The sequence below is a fragment of the Hemicordylus capensis genome, chromosome 4 (genome assembly GCF_027244095.1).
Source record: "Hemicordylus capensis ecotype Gifberg chromosome 4, rHemCap1.1.pri, whole genome shotgun sequence".
Taxonomy (NCBI): Eukaryota; Metazoa; Chordata; class Lepidosauria; order Squamata; family Cordylidae; genus Hemicordylus; species Hemicordylus capensis.
Window position 1 is genome coordinate 28,209,727 of NC_069660.1, and position 21,858 is coordinate 28,231,584.

Consider the following 21,858-nt stretch of genomic DNA (forward strand, 5'->3'; position numbering starts at 1 on the left):
AAGCCATGCAATTTGATTATTTCTTAAGTTACAAATATTTACCCTCTGTAAAAACAAACAAGGACATTTCCTTTCATGTTATTTATCAAACTGCTTTGTCCAGTAACTACCAGTCCTTGCCTCTGGAAAGTTCTGAGCCTTTCACCATCTAGCTGGTTAGACTGTGACACCAACCCACCAGCCCCCAACTTCAAAGAACTGGGTAACAAGAGCGCGGAAAAACTGCCAAAGGAACTGCCAGATTGCTTCTAGAGGCAAGTTAGGTAACTTGCAAGATTTGAAATGTTTACTATACTAGTTTCACTATGCTGCTTGTTAAGCTTAGAGAAGACAAACAGGGGATTAATGTAATGTTTAAATTATAGGGAATGGCCTTGAAAATGTGTTTGTCAAATCCCTAATGACAGTCAAAGCTAAATGTCTCCCTGCTAGATGCAGCAAACTTTGACCACGTTATGGGAAATTAATTCCTTAAAGCTTTAGCATAAGCTACCACAGCTAAACTTATTTGCCACACTGAAACTGATTTTAATCTGTATTTATGCACAGATCTCAGGGCAATCTTGAGAGAAGGCTGTTCTGTTGCTCCATGTTAAATGCAGGGACAGCACGACATGATGAAATGCATACTGTTGAAGCTACCTTCCATTTTGTTTATGGCAGCCATTTAAATATTTTTAGAAGAAAACATGTCTTGTACTTGACTACATAAGCTAATGGCAACGCTAAGTCTAGCCTATGTTAGAAACCATAAGTGACTGACATATTTAAGTATAGCAAAAATATTATTAAAAAGAATTTATTGCCACCAACAGTTAAGTGAGAGATTTATGGGTAAACATTCAATGTTGAATTAAGGCAAATATACAGCCAGCCACTAGTAGACCTTCATAATATGAGGTATTTCTAATCACTGTCTTACAAATTGTAATTTAGGTACCAAATTTATACATAGTTTTTGGGACCTCTACACAAATATAGAAATCCAATGTCTAGATGCCTAGATATGTTTCAGTTATTGCAATTGTGTTGTTGCTCAAGGATGTTCTGTACCCAATGCATTTAATTTTTAAAACCCCACAAAAATATGGATACGTATTTAAGATTGTGTACTTTTACAGTGGAGAGAGCCTGCCAGTTTAGCTTTCTTTTCTATAGTGTTGTGTGTGTGCGCGCACTACATTTCTATATGAGGTACAAACTAACATTCACAGTCTATGTGGAGAATGGATCAAATTCTGGGCTGATTATAGGATTTGCAGAGAAGGCACACCAAATCAATGCCAAGGCCAAAAACCATAATAGATGGTACTTCTCATATGAGGAAGTACCTCATATGAGTACCTCATATGATACCTTCCTCATATGAGGAAGTACCATCTATTATGGTTTTTGGCCTTGGCATTGATTTGGTGTGCCTTCTCTGCAAATCCTATAATCAGCCCAGAATTTAATCCATTCTCCACATAGACTGTGAATGTTAGTTTGTACCTCATATAGAAATGTAGTGCACACACACACACACACACACACAACACTATAGAAAAGAAAGCTAAACTGGCAGGCTCTCTCCACTGTAAAAGTACACAATCTTAAATATGTATCCATATTTTTGTGGGGTTTTAAAAATTAAATGCTTGCTTGCTTGCTTATTTATTTATTTATTTGATTGACTGATTTCTAAACCACTCTTCCAAAAAGGGCACAGGGCGGAGGTATATTTTCCTTCCACTTTCAGTTTGTCATTACCAGAGACTGGGAAAAGCAGATATTCAGAAATTAATAAGGGCTGTGTGAATCGACCTGGTTGGAATGGGAGTAGGGTGGGGGGGGGTTGCCACAATTTTGAGGCTTCTGGCTTTGCTCTGGCCCAGAGGAGGTTTTTCTGGTTTGGGGCTGAAGTTTTGCCTCATCCCCACTGCCAGCCTCAACTCTATAGATATTTACTGATGCAGGCAGGAGACAGGCTGACTCTACTTGTATTTTTCCCAAGAATGTGGAGAGAGAGAGAGAGCAGTGCTGCAATAATTTCACCTTTAAACTGAAACCTGGGAGGTTTCCCCTGCATTCTTGAGAAAGGTGCAGGTCTTCTGGAAACTGAAAACTAGGTCTTTTCTAGGGGTGTAGCTCCCAGAAAAGCCTGTCTCTTTCCCAGGACTGCAAGAAAAATGTCTTCTAGGTTTTGTCTTAAAAGTGAAGTCATTACACTTCAAGAAAAATACAGTCAGCCAATCTCCTGCCCATGCTAATAAGTGCCTGGGGTACAAGAGGGTGGTGTGAGGGAGGGAAGGGGCTGAAGAGGCTGAACCACTTGAGAAGCAAATTGATTCAAGTTGGCAAGGGTGGCTTCAATTAAGGCTGAACTAGTGGTCGAATTCGTCACCAAAGCTTCACAGGGCCCTATTATTTTAAAATATTTATCACACCATCCATATACATGGCGATTTAAAGTGACTGGACTCTGTAGACGAGGCTATGGTCTTGCTCTTCACAGAGTAACTTCTCTTACTCTTCACAGAATAACTTCAACTTCTTCACAGAAAATAGTGTACAAACTTTAAAGTAAGTGAGCGATGTGTAATAGTTTTTAACAGGAACTGGACTAATCTTCTGTAATAATGTCTGCACTGTTAATCTCTCTTCTTCTTCTGAACCACTTTGCTAGCCCATGTGGAAGTACCCCCACCTGAAAAGTGAGAGGGAGAAGACAGCTGTGTCTGGGGAACCTTCAACCTTTCACTTATTGGTAAGTATCCAAATATTTTCCCCAGGAACTGCTTTGCCCTTCTTTAGACAGCCAGTACTGCTCAGAACATCAGCCATTATACCAATACACGCTGTTTTCAGACCATTTGAGAACTGGCATAGCAATCAACATATCTCTCATTAAGAAAAAAGGAAGGGACATGCTTATGAAGGGTGAAAGGTCTCTAGAATAAAGCTGAACATACAGAAGTGACAAAAGCAGCATAGCAACTCCCTATGCATCACCACTTGGTAAGCATTTCACTAACGGAGCTTGTGTCTGCACATGTTTTGGGGGATAATTAATTAGCAATTTACATAACAAAAGGCATAGAAAAAATGGTTCCCTAATAAAAAACAAGCAGAAGGTTGTCGGTTCGAATTCCCGCTGCTACTATATCAGGCAGCAGCGATATAGGAAGATGCTGAAAGGCATCATCTCATGTTGCGCAGGAGATGGCAATGGTAAACCCCTCCTGTATTCTACTGAAGACAATCACAGCACTCTGTGGTCGCCAGAGTTGACCCCAACTCAACGGCACACTTTACCTTTTATCAAAAAGGGCCCACCACCTACCCCACATACAAACATATACACACAGGCAATACTATTAACAGCCACTAGAGGGATACTATGCTGCCTTCAATAGGGAAATGTGCTCAAGAGCAGAAATTATTCACTCTCTTCTTCCCCAATGTGTTACATGACCATCTCCTGACTACAGGAAATCTACCTAGATCCTCTGGCTCCACCCACCAAACAACCACCAAGCACCATTCCCCCCACCTTCAATTACAAGAGGGCTAGAGAAAGAGAGAAAACGATGAGCTAGGATTCTCAAAAACTTGTACAAATTGGTGCTCTGCAGCATGACTGTGACTACCGTAACTTTAAACTATTTCTGGATTAGCGTTAACCAAGTGTTGTAGCACAATAATTCAAATCATCTGGAAATGCAGAGTTATGCAAACACTAACGACTGTTTGTTATTAGAAAGGATTTCCCACTATACACCTCTTAGTAGTTCAGCTGAAAGAACAGAAGCAGGTTTAGGCCAGTATTTGCTAGTGGTTGATCAGCAAACCAGGGACTCAAATCAATTTTATGATCTGCAGTTTAAGTACTTATACTCCTGATTCTCCCAGTACAATTTCAATGAGTTTTGAGCAGCTAGTAAAGTAAAAGGTAAAGTGTGCCATCAAATTGGTGTCAATCTCTGGCAACCACAGAGCCCTGTGGTTGTCTTTGGTAGAATACAAGATGGGTTTACCATTGCCATCTCCCGCACAGTATGAGATGATGCCTTTCAGCATCTTCCTATATCACTGCTGCCCGATATAGGTGTTCCCATAGTTTGGGAAACATACCAGCAGGGATTCAAACCAGCAACTTCTAGCTTGCTAGTCAAGTCATTTCCCCCGCTGCATCATTTACTGGCCATTGAGTCCTCCAATTCTCTGAATATTTTATCTCAGCATTTTGATATTTAAGTCATAGAGCACTAAACATCACCTTTAAAATGAATCAAGAGTACATACTGACAGTATATGAAACAAATTATAAATACAATCTTTTTGAAAGCTATACGAAAGCAGTGTTGGATTAAAAAATTTTAAATCTTGGTTCAAATTAAATGATGAGCGCAATGCTTTGATGTTATTTTCCTAGTATGCAACTTTAGTCTAGGCTGAAACTTCAATCACGTCTTGCCTTTATCAATAGCAGTTCTCTCTTAAAAAGCATAGTAAAAGTAAGTAAAAGTGGGATAAAGTCAAAAGGTTCCAGTGTTAACTCTCCATTTTGTTTAGCTTTTATTTTAACAGAAGCTGACTTCTACATTGTGAGAGATTTCAATATTCTGGAAATATGAGGTTTTGTTTTGAAATGCAGCACTGCACTAGAAAGAGAGCCCAAGTCAGTATAGCTATAGAGAGCCAGTGTGGTGTAGTGGCTAGAGTGCTGGAATAGGACCTGGGAGACCCAAATTCAAATCCCCATTCAGCCATGAAACTAGCTGGGTGACTCTGGGCCAGTCACTTCTCTCTCAGCCTAACCTACTTCACCAGGTTGTTGTGAGGAGAAAACCTAAGTATGTAGTACACCGCTCCGGGCTCCTTGGAAGAAGAGGGGGATATAAAATGTAAAAAAATATATATATATATAACTGAACAAGGGGAGGGGGGTACATGTCCCTGAGCCCCGGAGGCAGAGGTGCCCTTACCCCTGAACTTTGGGGCTGAAGTCCAGGGCCTCCACACTCCCTGAGGGCCCCCAAATACTCTTTAGTCTCTCCTGGGTGGTGTGGTTTGTGCCCTCAAGAACCTACGTATTAAAAAAATGACGTTTAACTTGCAGTGAGGGGTGGGGCCTCCAAAGACCTTTAGGTCCAGGCTCCAATATTACCTAGGTGCACCTCTGCCCGGAGGATAGAGGGAGAGTGGGTGGGTCCCCCACCAGCTAGGTAACAGCTTGCTCTTCATTTCCCTGCTCCTGCCTCACACAAGGTGGGAGGTCACTCATTGTCCCAGGGGCCATTCTTGCTATGCCTCTGGACCAAGTCACTGGTTTTCTTTGCATATCTTGGTTCAAACAAAAATGATAGCAATGCAATTACTGTACTGCTAAAATGAGGCTATTGTACTTAAACACAATAGTTTAGGTAGCCTTGGACTTCAGGTTCAAATTCATGAAGAAAAATACTAGCTGAGCAACATTCACTGTTGCAGAAAATGAGCAGAACCTCTTACAACCTTTCGGGAAAACTCTTATAGTAAAATGTGTTTTCAGCTTGTCTCAGAAGTCTATTTCTGAGTTACGATGACACACTTTCAAATAAATGTTTCCTCCCCCCCCCGCAAGTCTCTCTCAAAACCCCTGTGATGTATCATGATATACTTCAAAATCAGTATTCAGCATGGTCCAACAATAAAACTGCTATGTAAGGAAAGCACTGCAACTAGTTTTGGGTAGGTAAATATATCTTAAGGAGTTTGACGCAGTATGACAAATCTGCTGTTGTGCCACAAAAACTAGTTTTGGGATTGTGCTGCAAATACATTCAAAATTTTGGAGAGAATCTGTAAAATGTGATAATAAAACTGATCTTATAAACTCAGCCAGGCAGCATGACTGTTTAGCCTCTCAATAACCCTTGAATAAATTCTTTTAAGCAATATCCCTCAGTACAAAGGCACCATTGTTCTGACACCAACTAATCAGTTTACAGCTGCAGTGAAAACCTTTTGGCAAGAAACCAGAAGTAAGAAGTGTTACCATAAATAAGGTAAATGCCTATATGGCACAAAGGTGAACTGCTTTTAATAAGCATACTCACTGGTGTGAAACCAAGTCAGCGTGTTGCTATGCTGGACACAATGCATGAGACATTACCTGAAGTTTTTGTTGGATAAACTATTGGTGACTTAACTCACACAAGATCCTTTATCAGGTACAGACATCTGTAGCAAAAATAGAATTGTATGCTTATCTATGCTTGGTTGCCAGTCACTAAGCTCCTCTGAAAGCATGCAGCATGACCATAAGAAAAAGTACAATTATACCTCTTCAAAAAGAAACCACTGCCTTGGAACTCCACAGATTATGCATACAGTTGGTTTCAGTCGTTAACATTGAAAGTGTTCTATAACATATACTAGTTATTAGCTTACTAGCCTACCCGCACAGAGCATCTGTGAGCTCTTGGGGGCTGGCTGCTCCTTCCTGCCCCACAATGTCTTGCCCTCCCTCCCCCTCCCTCCTGTTCCCCTCTCTTGCTCCCTGCCCTCCCCCACCCCTCTCCCCTTCCCTCCTGCCCCACTCTCTTGCCCTCCCTCCCCTTCCCTCCTGCCCCACTCTCTTGCCCTCCCTCCCCTTCCCCCTGCCCCACACTCTTGCCCTCCTTTCCCCTGCCCCCTCCCTCCTGTTCCCCTCTCTTGCTCCCTGCCCTCCCCTCCCGCCCCTCTCCCCTCCTGATCCCTCTCTTGCCCCCTCCCCTTCCTGCCCCACACTCTCTTGCCCTCCCTCCTGCTCCCCTCTCTCTTGGCCTCCCTCCCCTTCCGTTCCTCTCCTCCTTCCCCCCCACCCGCACTGTGCATCTTACCTCAGTGGGTGGCGAACAGGGAACCTTCTCCGGGGTGGCAAAGTCCCACCACCCGTTTCCCTCCCACCCCAACCTCCAATGGGAGCCGGGGCTTCGCACCGTCACCCGTTTCCCACTCACCTCTCTTGTCGGCGCTGCCTCCCACTCCCCACGGCCAGGCCAGGCCGCCGCCACCTCCTTGTCCTTACCCGGGACAGCCTGACCTGGCCAGGCCGTCCCGCCGCCTCCCGGCAGCCAGCCGAACCTGCCTCCTCATGCCATTTTGCAGCCCGCCGCTACCGCCCGCTGCCATTTTTCTTGCCTGCAACTCTCGCACTTTGGCGTCGGAACTCTCGAAACCTGTCATGAGAGTTCGGCCGCCAAATCCTGGGCACGTATGCCGGCTAAGCAAATTAAATATATAGATACTGATTGCCCTTCTAAAGGTATACTACTGCCTTTGGAGAAAGGCTTCTCTAACATAGGCTTTTAAAATAATGGCTTAATATTCTTCAAGACTGATTGCGATGCATAGAATCTAATGATCTAGTACTATATATACGCAGAGATGAAACCCATTTTTAAAAAAATTTGAAGCAACCACATTTTTAGAGCTCATGCTTTAGAAGGTTCCCCAGGGTTTGTCTATGCAAGCGCAGACATCCTTAGTGTGGAGGACAATAGGACCACTACCAAGAAAGGTAACTTGTTATGAGTTCTTCACTGTCCCAGCCCAATATTATCTTCCTCCTCTCCACCTGAAAGTATTCTACTAAAAGTAGCAGTAAATATGCCTTCTCCAAACATCGCTGTCAAAAACAGCATATATAAAAATTTGCATATCATCCTTTTTAGAATTTTGTTTCTAGTGCAGAATGCCAGGTGTGTTTTTTTAAAATAAAATCCTTAAATACGGAATTCTTAAATACAGAGCTCCTTGATCTCTTATATTTAATCCTTAATACAGAACTCAGCTTGAATACTGTACAAGTTATACTAGTTCTTTCAATCTTAAGATTTCGGCAAGCATCTCCTCTGGTACTGTATAAAGCTAGAGCACAAACTAGCTTTATATGCAGATAATGCTGTTTTCTTTCTTGATCAACCCAAAGAATCGTTGAATAAGCTTAAGAGTCTCCTAGACGAACTTGCAGAAATATCTGCATGCCAAAATAATACGACAAATACACTGCTTTTCCAAAAAAAAAAGTGTCAAGACAGAAACAAATCTGAGATAATGGGAATATCCAAAATGATACAAAACAGGATATCGATGAATTGAAGTATGCAAAATGGAAAGATGAGATTAGATCCTTGGGAATTAAATTTTCCAAGAAAAACAAAGAGCTAATTAAGGAAAATCTAGAACTTTTAACATCATGGAAGTAAAAATGGGAATGTGGAATAAATTAAATTTATCTTGGATGGGGAAAATTGCAGATATTAAAATGAATATTCTTCCAACTTCTATATATTATTTTCTAAATCTGCCAGTAAAGATCCCACTGAAAAAGTTAAGGTTAATACAAAAGTGTACATCTCAATTTATATGGAAAAATAATCCTCCAAGTGTTATGCAGCAGAAGCTGAAAGTGAGAGGTTTGGGTATTCATGATTGGATTAAATATTACCATGCAGCTATTCTCACTGTTATGTCTGCATAGTGAGACCTGGTAACTGAGTTGACTTGGGAGCAGGAAAGTATAAAAATTCCTTAAATATAAATATTCCTTAAAAGAATTGATCTTATTAGACAAAGCAGAACAAACTCAATATGTTAAAAGAACAAATATAGTACGAAATTATATAGAACATATATGGGGCAAATAAAAAGCAAATCTCAATCCAGGGCAATCAATTATTGCTTCATTTTTGTATCACAGGATTTTGCTGTGGCCAAACAGGTATCTGGCTTTTCTGATTAGGAACAAGCAAAATATGTTACACATATGAAAATCTCTGGAGCAGGAGGATTCTTCGACTTCCTTCAGTTGAAGAAAGTAACCCCCCAGCTAAAGGTAACTTGGTTTCAGTACTTGCAACTACAAAGTCCCCGTCCCCCCCCCAAGTGGCACATAGAACTGATTTAATTTGCAGGTTTTAAAATAAAAAATGTATTAGATAATTAGAGGATATGAAATAATCTGATCCATACAGATGAAAATCTGTACTTAGCTTAAAGAACTTAAAGAAGCACTTCCAATAGACCAATGGAAATATATGTTTCCAATATGCCAATCTGGTATTGAGATTTAAAGAAAAAGAGAGAGAGAGAGAGAGAGAGAGGGAGGGAGAGAGGGAGGGAGAGAGGGAGGGAGAGAAAGAGAGAGGGAGGGAGAGAAAGAAAGAAAGCTATTCAAGAAAACCACTTTAAAATGTTGTGTCAGTGGTATTATTCATCAATTAGAATAAATCTTATGTACTGGACAGCATTAGTAGATGTTTGTTGGAGTTGCCAATCACATCGGGCAGGATTTCTTTATGTATGGTCGGACTGCAAGGCAGTAAAAAATTTGTCTAAGTGTAATACAAAGTATATTTGAAATCACAGGAGAATGTTTGGACTGTAACCCCAACGTTTACTTTTAATGGATTTGAGAAGCTCAGTAAAAAAAAGATAAACAGAAGGATGTTGGCAGCAAAACTACTGATAGATAAATACTGGAAGCCAAGTAGATTGCCAAGCACTGAGGAGCGGCATATAAAGATATGGTGGGTTATACTTATGGAGAAACAACAAGTACAGTTAAGAAAATGTGAGTAAAACGATACTGTCAATAGCATAAGAAATAATTATATGGTTATTTTAAAGATGGTCACTTCAGCTAGCTAAAAGAAAATGAAAACCAAGTAGGTCGAATAGTCCTACCTCATGTGTCTTCCCTCTTTTCCTTTTTCTGTATTGAAGCTTGGTTGGTACGTTCTTTTTAAATCTCACATTGTATGTGTATGTTAATTATCATGAGTGATATGGTCTTTAGTGTTATGAATTCTAAGATGTATTTCAATGTATATTTTGTCTTAATAAAATAAATTTTAAAAAATGGCATGACACTGTGCATGTCCATTGTTTTACAAATATTTTGTAGACTAAAGCAAAATGAATAATACATTACAGTAATTCCTATGTATCTGGATTAAATTTAAATTGCAGAAGTCTAGTCATTAGATGTATTTTACCTTTTTCAGACCTGTATAATACACGTTAACCTGTTACCACAGAAATCAATATAGCTAAAGAACATGTTAAACTTAAAAAAAATAGCTCAAGTATGTACAGTATTCACTTTAGTCTACGTTTCATCCCATGTACTCTTGAAATCTAATGTTTTTAAAATAATGCTAAATGAGGTATAGTCCAATGGTAACCCTTTCCTGCAACATCTTCTACAACACAAGGCAAAGTATGGATAGATTATAAAATACGTAATGAACTGCAATGATGTTTCAGCTTCTCCCACCATCCCAGAAGTGTCTACATATGCACAGATTGGGTGTGTGTGTGTGTGATTCTCTCCCTCCCCCCACCCAACCCCCTAACACAGCCTTCTACAATGAAATATTAAAATTTTTAGGGATTTAATACTATATAAAATCTAAGCCAGAAAAAGACTGGCAAGTCTTGCCCTGCTAACATTTTGGAGTTCTTTGAGAGTGTCAAGCTTATGTGGATAAAGGTGATCTGGTTAACATAGTATATTTTTACTTCCAAAAAACTTTTGAAAAAGTTCCCAACCAAAGGTTCTTGAGTAAACTTAGTAGTCATGGGGTAAGGGGAAAGGTTCGTGTGTGGACTGGAAACTGGTTGAAGGAGAGGAAACAGAGGGTAGGAATAAACGGACAGTTTTCACAATGGAGGGAAGAAGTGTGGTGTTCCAGGGACCTGTACTGGGAACAGTGTTCTTTAACTTGTTCATAAATGATCTAGAAGTTGGGGTAATCAGAGAAGTGCTCAAATTTGGAGAGGACACTAAATTATTTAGGGTAATGAAATCCAAAACAGGTTATGAGGAACTCCAAAAGGATCACTCCAAATTGGAATGGTGAGTGGGCAACAAAATGGCAGATACAGTTCAATGTAAGCAAGTGTAAACATTGGGGCAAAAAATCCAACTTCACATATACACTGATGGGGCTGTCAGTGACTGACCAGGAGAGAGATTGTTGTGTTGTGGTGGACAGCTCGTTGAAAGTGTCAACTCAGTGCGTTGCAGCTATGAAAAAGGCAAATCCCTGACTAGGGATCATTGGGAAGGGGGTTTAAAATAAAAATGCTAATATTATAATGCCCTTTTACAGCCAAATTTGGAGTACTGTGTACCATTCTGGTCACCATATCTTAAGGAAGACATTGCAAAACTGTAGAAGAGGGCAACTAAGATTATCAAGGGCCTGGAGCACCTTCCTTATCAGGCAAGGCTACAGCGTCTGGGGGTTTGTAGTCTGGAAAAGAGGCGACTTGGAGAGACATGATAGAGGTGTATAAAACTATGCATGGAGTGGACAGAGATGTTTTTCTCCCTCTCTCACAACACTAGAACCAGAGGTCAACCCATGAAACTGAAGGCTGACAATTTAGGACTGACAAGAGTACCTTTTCACTCAGCACATAACCAATCTATGGAATTCTCTGCCACAGGATGTGGTGATGGCACTAGCCTGGATGGCTTTAAAAGGGATTTAGTCAGATTCATGGAGGACATGTCTATCAGTAGCTACCATCTGGTGGCTATAGGCCACCCCCAGCCTCAGAGACAAGATGCCTCTAAATATCAGCTGCAGAGCAGCAACAGCAAAAAAGAGGGCATTCCCTCACCTCTTGCCTGTGGGCTTCCCAGAGGCATCTGGTGGGCCACTGTGTGAAGCAGAATGCTGGACTAGATAGGCCCTGTGTCTGATCCAGCAGGGCTGTTCTGCTGGATCAACAGCCATTTCCTTCACAGCATTCTCTATCAGTCATTGGTATGTTTTTAAAGATAAATCAGACAGTTTATAGTACTATGAAATCTATCCTAATACAACTAATGGAAGATATTAAATGCACCGTGTGCTGAAAGACTCACACAAACACATAAGGTGCTAAAATGTAAGCAATAATCCCAACCCAACAAAGTGGCTTATCTGCTATAGTCATATGGCTACTGCAAGAGCTTAGGCAGAGTTGCTGAATCTGATCTTATGAATCAGTCCATTTACTTCAAGAGACTTCACCATTCAGCTTCACTACTTCTATGAATACTGGCGGGCATCCCAACTAATGTTGCACTATTTCAACAAACAAAAAATGCACTCATAAAAGAAAGTCGCATAGTTGAGAGGATGCTCAGATGTGTAATTTCTTGCCATCTCAGTCCCCTTGTGCAAGCATTGTGCTTGTGCAGCATGGATAGCTTTGCATAATTCCCTGCAACATATATGGAGCGAGGAAGAGGTCTGATAGCAGAAGGCATGCCACAGCTTGAGCAAGCGCACACGGTTGTACCAATGCAACACTAGTCTGAAACGAAAGCAACCCATTTAGCATCCTTGCACTAGTGTGGCATCATCACATTAATGCAGCATCAGTCAGAATGTCAGCCCCCCAAAAAGGTTAAGGGAGCTGGAAAAGGGAATAGATAGCAAAGAAGCAAACCTTGTTTTAGCATATTCATATCCTTGCTATTGCTGGAATATGAATTTTTTTAACAAAATAGATTTAAAATAATGCTAACATAGCTATTTTAAATAGCTTTTAAAACAACACTAACAGTAAAAGATAATGCTTGAGTACAGAAAGTATTACTTGTAGCTTTATGGAGGGATAGATTGGTATTAGCAGACAGGCTGCTGTCTTCTCACAGCCAGAAGAGAGTCTCTGTGTTATTGAACAACACAGGAATATATACTGTTTGAGTGTTCCCAAGTTATTTAAATCCTAGGTATTGCACAATTATTTAAGACCCTAACTACAGATCTGCTCCTGGAATTTTTACTGGTGTTCACCATTCACTGTCTGAGAGGCCTAGTGTTATACCTGAGGGACATTCCACAGCAACAAACCTGAGCTTGTATACTGAGCAAGAGAGCTGTAGCCAGTCCTGGTTCTCCAAAGATGATATAGACTACAACTACAATATTTATCCTGTTATACACATACACTCCTTCAAACAAGTTGTCACATTCACATTTAATGAGTTGGGATATCTCAAGAACTATATTATAGGAACTTGCCTGTCAATTGAGACCACCACTAGAGGTCCCTTTTTGCATGCCTTTGCTGTCAGAAATTAGACAACCTCAGGAAACCTTCTCTGTGGTGGTGCCCAAACTGGAGAACTTTCTCTCAGCATGTTCACCTGGCAGCATTTGCAATATCCTTTGGACTATTGTATGTCCAAATAGTGCCTGTGATGACCATTGCTCAGTTCTAGATCCTTTACTTCTTGGCCTATCAAGGAGAGCAGTTGTTACAATTTCCTAGTGAATGAACAGAGTGCTATTTTGCCATGCAGACATTTTGGAGGTTCTCTCCCAAGGGAAAGCTTGCAAATTCTCCAGGTGGAGCCACATACCTTCTCCCTCTCATCTCCCACCTGTGTACCTCCTCCCACCTGTGCCAGAAAAGCGATTCAGGAGGAAGAGACAGAGAGGTGTGGAACATTATTAAAAGATGACTTTCCATTAGGTATTTTATTGTATTCTGAGGAAAATTCAATGTGTAGAAGTTGGTAGAAATTGTTAAATGTTTACATCGACCTAAGAAGAAAACCTAATACATAAATGTGAACACGCCATTTCTTTCTAGCTGTATACAATGGCATGAGTATTGCTGGTGATTTTACTAAGGCACCTGTTTTTCAGTACTCACAGATTCCATATTTTTTCCTGATAAAACTAGATGGCTTCCTCAGAACTATTTCAGGGTTCATTGTCAGAGGGAAGCAGTGCAACAAGATTTTAATATGAGAGTCCAAATCATACAGATAATATGCTCACTCAAGTATATTCAAGCCCCCGCCCCCCCCCCGCCAGATACATACCCATATCTACCCCCACTCTTCCCGCTCCCACATACCCATCCATTTTTAAATAGCACTTCTGGTGACTTCCCAATTTTCTCTTCCCTACACTGAATCGGAAATGCAGTAGGATAGAATGAAATGTTGGATAGAATCCAACCACACACTACATAACCACAACATATTTTCACCAAAAAAACCCCCATCAGAGAAACAGTTTACTAGCGGGAATGATACAACTCTTTGTTAATCAACTACAGTAAGTCCCTGTAAAGATGAAATTAACAATGAACTTAGTATGAAGAAACTTCATGCCCTGAAGGCTATGATACCAAATATGTGCTTGCTTACCTTTTCTTTGAATAAAAATCCTAAGTAAAGGATTAGCTGTAGAAACTGCTTTGTGATAATTGTCATCATTATTGATAGGTAAGAGATCTCCATGGATGTCTGTATAGCCAACTAACACATCAACATTGGGTATCTTGTGAACATGCTGCAGTAATCCATAGAACTCCTCAAATTTGCCAGGCTTGGACCTTTCCAAAGAAAATCGCCGGAATTCTGCACCAAACTACAAGGGGAAAAAATTAAATTAGGCAGCAGTAGACTTCCATCTCGGAAAAAAAAATTTTTTGTTTAACAACCAAAAATAGATTAATTTGAAAACAAGCTTGCAATTTCACCTCAGACATTTTCCTGCAGTTTGCTAAATCATCTATTATTCATAATTTATAGCATGGATAAAGGGTGCTTTGAACTTGCTGTGTCCTGGTGAACCCAAGGGTATTTGCTATTGCCCCTCCACAAGCAGCCTGAAAGCAGTGCCGTGAGGCATATGGCACACATATCTATATGCAATAGCACCAACAAGGATAGGTGCCATCAGAACTGTTAAACAAGTTTTCCACTCCTTCCAGTATAAACCAGTAATCAACCCATAATATTTACACAATAAGCATTGTCTACACAATAAACATTTACACTAACAGGTAGAGATTTTATGGTATAGCAGTATCCATGCCATACTGTGCCATACATTAGATGCTCCAAGCAGCCTTCAGATCCCTGATGCCATCCCAAACCATTTCATTTAATGCCATGAACAAGTACATAAGAAGAGATCTGAAAAGCAAATATCAATACCCAAAGTCAACTATCAAAAAGGGATCTGACAGTACACATATCCCAACTCTAACCACAGATTTGGAACATGAAGAAATAAGTTCTTTATAAGAGGTAGAGTGAATGGCATCAAATTACTGCAGCCCATGTCTTCAGGTCAGAGATCCTGTCAGATACCCTTTGAGCCTCTTGTGTTAAGACCTGCTCCACCCTGCAGGTACCTAGGGTTTAGTTTACAATGCAAGGCTAGGGCTCATCATGAGATGGTAATAATGTGTCTCACCATGTGAAGAATATTTTATTTTTTTATTTATTATTACAGTTTTATACCGTCCCAACCCATGTCTCTGGGCGGCTCACAATGATAAAACAGTTATAAACACATATAAAAACACATAAAAACAATTAAAAACTAACAATTTAAAAACCAATCACAGAATTAAAAACCTATTAAAAAGCTGAAAAAGCCTGAGTAAAAAGATGGGTTTTTAAGCATTTTTAAAAAATCGTCAGAGATGGGAAGGATAGTATCTCAATAGGGAGCGCATTCCACAGTCTCAGGGCAGCAGCCGAGAAGGCCCATCTCCGTGTGGCCACCACACGAACTGGCGGCAACTGGAGACGGACCTCCCTGGACGACCTCAATGGACGGCGGGGCTCATAATGAAGAAGACGTTCTCTCAAATACCCAGGGCCTAAGCCGTTTAGGGCTTTATAAGTTGTAACTAGCACTTTGTATTTTGTCCAGAAACCTATTGGCAGCCAGTGTAACTCCATCAGTAAAGGAGTAACATGGTCTCTCCGAGATGACCCAGAGACCAACCTGGCTGCCGAGTTCTGAACCAACTGAAGTTTCCGGACTACGTACAAAGGCAGCCCCACATAGAGCTCATTACAAAAGTCAAGTGTGGAGGTTACCAACAAATGTACCACTGTTTTGAGGTCGTTCATCTCAAGCAACAGGCGCAACTGGCGTATCAGCCGGAGCGGATAGAAAGCACCCCTGGCCACCGCCTCAACCTGAGAAACCAGGGAGAGGTGTGAATCCAGAAGTACTCCCAGACTGCGAACCTGTTCCTTTTGGGGAAATGTGACCCCATTTAGAACAGGTAGATCAAAATCGTCTCTGGAGTTCTGACCCCACACAACTGGAGACCACACAAGTCTCCAATCAACACCATCTGGAATCTGTCTGAGAGGTAGGAGTGGAACCACTGTAAAACAGTGCCTCCCACCCCCAACACCCTCAGACGTTCCAGAAGGATACTATGGTTGATAGTATAGAAAGCCACAGAGATACAAAAGGACCGACAGAGTCACACTTCCTCTGTCAATTCCCAATTGGAGATCATCCATCAGGCTGACCAAGGCAATCTCCACCCCACAGCCCGCCCGAAAACCAGTTTGAAATGGGTCTAGATAATCAGTTTCCCCCAAGACTGCCTGATAGCTCATCAGTAAATAACACAGCCTTCCCCCACACATTTGGATGTAGTGGAAAAAACATCCAGGTCATGAGATGGGGCTCATAGGTTCTATTGCTGCCCAGCACTCATCAAATGCCACCTTAAATGCCTTTCATCTCTTTCCACAAGCCATGCCATCCCGGGGGGGGGGGACACCCCACCTCCCAGCACCAGGTATCCCCGAGCAACTCTGTAGCTCCCACAGCTTATCATCTAAGCTCCATTTGTTCCTTATGAACCACTGCTTCCTTGTTTCAACTCTACCAAATGTTAGTACATTTATTGTGGTCCATAGAGCAGAAGAAAAAGAGAGAGCAGTAAATCAATCAAATGTAAAATCACCTCAAACTGCCCCACATGTCACCCAACATTCTTGCCATCTAAGCATCCTTACCCTATGATCCTAAGGCACAAGCACTGGCCCAACCCCCACTATGAACCCATCACAACTGCAAATGCTAGCAAACAACAAGTTCTATACACTGTTCCACTGTGAAGGACTCCCCTATACTCTCGCTTGCTATATGCCTTCAAATTGATGCTGTTAATTGAAAATAAATGCCAAAGAGCTGCCCCTTGCCCCTCTATGGCATTCATCTCCTAGCTCTAAAAATGGTTAATTCATTTGAATGAAGTGTGGTAAGGATGCCAAAGGCTTTGTTGGGGAACCTTGAACAGTCAGATTTAGGTCTCATGTCTGACACCTCTGATCTAAAAAGATACTTGAGTGAAGAGAATAAACAGGTACTCAAGAGATCCTGTTTACTTAAATGTGTAGCCTGTCCTACTCTAAGGGCTCAGACTCTTAACAGCCCACATTCTTTGTCGAATTATTTCAGATGTATGCACTCAGATGAGCTGGTTTTTCAATAAAGCTCTCCATGCAGTCATTTGCAGTAAGGATAAACTGAGGGCAGATACAAATTACTTAATTATCTATTGTTGCAGTCAATCCAGTAGATGAAGTTCACTCAAGTTTACAAGCAAACCAAGGTAGTAATCGTTTCAGTCAACCAACAGAACCCAAACTAAGACGACTTTGTCACAAGAAGATAGACTGATCAGGGCCAGCCTGCTAATGAGGTCCAGCAAGGAAGAAAATCTGCCACTTCTGAAGCTTGCTTTGAACACTCCATTAACAGGAGAGTGGTGGCAATAGTACCCCTACTGCTGCCATTGTGGTTATTCTTCCCATTCCCCCTCCATACTAGAGGGATCCTTCACTTTCTTTTATTCTGTGCCTTGCCCTCTGCTTTTTCAGAAGGCAGAAAGAGCAAGACTTGGAAGAAAAGCTGCTGCCACCTCTGCCACTGCCACCATCATGTAGAGGGGGAATGGGCTTCCAGGAGCAGAAAAGGGTATTTTGGTGTACTGTGTGCCTTGGGGTGGCAGCTTGCTAAGCCACCTTAGGCAAGAGTTGGACTTGGGCTGGGGGAATCAATTAATGATTAGAAGTAGCAACAATAAAGTCACATTGGCATGAGACAGCTTGTGTGAATGCACTCTAGCAATTACACCAGGTGGTTTTTTTTGGGTTTTTTTGGCAACAGACATCAGGGTTCAAATATCATAACAAAGTTAAGATGGCCAACTTTTGTACAAACATGTTTCAGTTGCTGCTAGCTAGTTAAGATAAATTAATGCATCTTGAAGCTCCTGCATTTCCATTAACTTGCGCAGATATCCCCTTCTTGATTCTACTTAAAATGTGGTCAAACCCTCACAGAAGATGTGATACAATCATTATTATACAGTAGCAACTAGAAACATGTGAAATGGAAATTAATTTCCCACCAAAGTAAAGGTTAACATGATTACTTTAAACCCACCCACCTACAATTGGTACAAATTTAGAAATGATTCAAGTTAAAATTTGATTGACACAGAGCCCAGGCCATAATGTGTGTGCCTCCCTTGCAAATTGTTCAGTCACAAAAGCAAAGGTTTTGGGATTGAAACTGTATGACAATTTGACAAAACACCCATACCACATTAGCAAAATGTTCAAAGAAAAAATAACTTCCCTTAAGTTATTGACATTTAACATGCAACCTATGAAGTTTAGTATTCTTTTCACCCCTTTTGCCTTTGTTTCTTATTAACTTCTAAGAGCATGACACTGCTGGTTTTTTTTGGAATTATTTTGGCCACAAAAATCCAAAGTGCACTACCCTTTGCTCTCTAGCACTTTAGTCAGTCACATATGACTAAATGGCCTCCAAGCTCCAGACAGTTTTGGAGAAAACTGATATCTAGACCCAATTCAAACTGGTTTTCAGATGGGCTATGAGCCACCTAATGGCATAGCGGGGAAGTAACCTGCCTAGCGAGCAGGAGGCTGTTAGTTCAAATCCTGGCTGGTATGTTTCCCAGAATATGAGAAACTCCTACATCAGGCAGCAGCGATATAGGAAGGTGCTGAAAGGCATCATCTCATATTGCACGGGAGACAGCAATAGTAAAGGTATTAACTTTAACATTTCAAGCCCTACATGGTATGGGCCCTCCAGGCCTGCCTTGTTCCATATGTCCCTCGCTAGGTCCTGAGATCGGCCACAAGTAATACCTTGGTGATCCCGGGCCCTAGGGATATTAAATTGCAATCAATGAGAGCCAGGGCCTTCTCAGTGGTGGCCCTGGCTCTATGGAATGGTCTCTCGGATAATATCAGAGCTCTCCATGATCTGTTGGCTTTCCGTAAGGCATGTAAGACTGAAATGTTCCGTCGGGCATTCGTTTGCTGAGATAGCTGGTCATTGAGTGATCTTTTAATTCATGGTTACTATGTCATGTGGAATGAGTACTGTATGGGGTTGGGGTTAGGATGTTATGTAAGATGTATTTTATAGAATTATGTTGCTGTGTATGTTACTTCTTGTAAGCCACCCTGAATCCTATGGGAGTAGGGCGACCTATAAATCTAACTAACTAACTAATTAAATAAATAAACAATAAACCCCTCCTGTATTCTACCAAGGACAACCACAGGGCTCTGTGGTCACCAGGAGTCGACACCGACTCGATGGCAGAACCAACCAACCATAGGATGGAGACTGCCTTGGTTGGCCTGATGAATAATGGTCTAACCTACCTCACAGGACTGTTGTGAGGATAAATATGACCATGTACCCCGCTCTGGGCTCCTTGGAGGAAGAGCAGGCTATAAATGTGAAAAATAAATAAATAAATAAATAAATAATCATCTCCAATTAGGAACTGACAGAGTGTGACTCTGTTGGTCCTTCTGGATCTCTTGGCAGCTTTCAATACTATTGACCCAAACACAGTATCCTTCTGGAGCATCTGAGGTGGCTGTGGGTGGGAGGCACTGCATTGCAATGATTCCACTCTTAGCTCGTGGGCAGATTCCAGATTATGCCCCTTGGAGACTGTTGATCTTCAAAATCTGAACTTTTAAAAGGTGCCCCTCAGCAGTGTTCCCTCTAACAGGGATTCCCAGATGTTGACTACAACTCCCAGCATCCCCAGCTGCAATAGCTTTTGCTTGGAGATTATGGGAGTTGTAGTCAACAACATCTGGGAATCTCTGTTAGAGGGAACACTGCCCCTCAGGCCTCCATATTGTCTTCCAAGCTTTTTAACATCTACATGAAAGTGCTGGGATTGATCATCAGATTTGGTGCAGGGTGATATCAGTATGCTGATGATACCCAAATCAATTTTTCTATGTCAACATCTCCAGGAGAAGGCATAACCTCCCTAAATGCCTGCCTGGAGGCGGTGATGGGCCCAATGAGAGATAACAAACAGACCAAATACAGATAAGACAGAGGTACTTATTGTGCGGGGTTGGAACTCGGGAGACTATTTTGATCTGCCGGTTCTGGATGGGGGTGCTTCTGGATCCAAACCTCTCCCTGGTGTCCCAGCTTGAGTTGGTGGCCAAAGGTGCTTTCTATCAGCTTTGGCCTATACGTCAGCTGCGACCATTTCTTGAGATAACAAACCTCAGAACAGTAGTACATACGCTGGTAACCTCCTGACGGGATTACTGCAATGCACTCTACGTGGGGCTGCCTTTGTACATAGTCTGGAAACTGCAGCTGGTACAGAATGCAGCATTCAGTTTGGTCTCCGGGGCATCTTGGAGAGACCATATTACTCTTATAAAGGTAAAAAGTGCTTATTTTAGTTAATAAGTCTTGCATCACTTCATCTGCTATTATTCCAGTTAATAATTTGAACATGGTTGGAAGGCAGGTTATCAGTCTATAATTACTTGGAACTGCACCTTTTGCTGGGTCTTTCATGATGAGATGAGTTTTCCCAGTTGTTAGCCATTGTTCAATATCACCACCTTGCAAAATGTGATTGAACTGTTTTGATAGGCTTGTTAGGTGTTTAAGCCAAAAGCTATGCAGTTCATCGTCACCTGGCGCAGTCCAATTTTTAATTTTCTTTGCTCTTTCACTTATTAATTCTGGTGTTATTATTAGATCTTGCATTTGTTGGTTACATTTTTTGACCTCTTTCATCCAGCCTGCTTTTTTATTATAATCTATTGGATTGTCCCATAATTTCCCCCAGAATTGCACTGTTTCTTCTTTATTTGGTGTTTCTAGGTTTCTGCAGTTTCTCCTTCTGTGCTTTGGTAGAAACGTCTCCGATTCGACTGGAATTGGAGATTCTGCCTGTGTTGTGTGATTCTGGCTTCATATATCCTAATCTTCTTTGACACTGCTGTTATTTGCTGCTTTATTATTTCCAGGACTTCTCTAATTCTCCTTGAATCTAGGTGGTATTTTTGGATCAGATACTCTTTGGTGTTTTCATTCTTCAGCTTCTTGTCTTTCATATCTTTCAATTTACTAGCATCTGATCTAAGCCTGGAGATTTTATTTTCTAATCTAATCTTCCATTTAGGTGATGAATTGCTTTCTTTTTTTACAGGTCCACTGATCTTATATCTGAGCTCTTGTGTTATTGTTGCTGCACTGTACATTAGTTGGTTTGTTTCTTGCAAATTATTGGTTGTTATTTCTGCAAGTGCAGCATTGACATCTTTTAATGCCTCAGCAAGTTGTTTTTTGGCAACTGTTTTTAGAGCTGGGAGTCGAACCCTGGTGGTTGTTTGGTTCATGTGCTCAGTTATTTTTTGCTTTAGTTCTTGTTGCTTTTCTGTTAAACGGCATTTGGGTTTTTGAGGTAAAGGCAAAGGGGCGGTTGCCTGGTTTTGATTTTGAAACAGTTCAGCAACAGTGGCATCCTCTATTTCCAACACCTCCACCACCTGCGCCTGAGCAACTGCTTCAGTTGGTGGTAATTCTTCTTCCATATATTGAGCCTGTGTTGCTCTTTGCAGTTCTTCCAGCTCAACTCCTGTGAATACTTTATTTCTTATTATGAATCTTCTCTGGTCTGCTAGCCTTTGTTCTGTTATCTCTGTATCTGGATGCTTCTCTTTCCAAATTTGGTACATTCTTT

The 21,858-nt window shown here is 41.3% G+C and overlaps 1 protein-coding gene and 1 long non-coding RNA gene across 2 annotated transcripts in view; one reads left to right on the plus strand and one right to left on the minus strand.

The window, feature by feature from the left end:
* PARD6B (par-6 family cell polarity regulator beta) overlaps positions 1-21,858 on the minus strand; it is a 35,817-nt gene that overhangs the window by 6,574 nt on the left and 7,385 nt on the right. The window contains exon 2 of the mRNA XM_053250852.1: positions 14,174-14,396. Coding sequence (XP_053106827.1) covers positions 14,174-14,396 — 223 coding nt within the window. The remainder of the gene's footprint in view (positions 1-14,173; positions 14,397-21,858) is intronic.
* LOC128325259 (uncharacterized) lies at positions 208-9,873 on the plus strand. The gene is made up of 4 exons (XR_008307332.1): positions 208-263; positions 2,666-2,746; positions 8,708-8,842; positions 9,376-9,873. It is a non-coding gene; the product is annotated as an uncharacterized LOC128325259 (long non-coding RNA).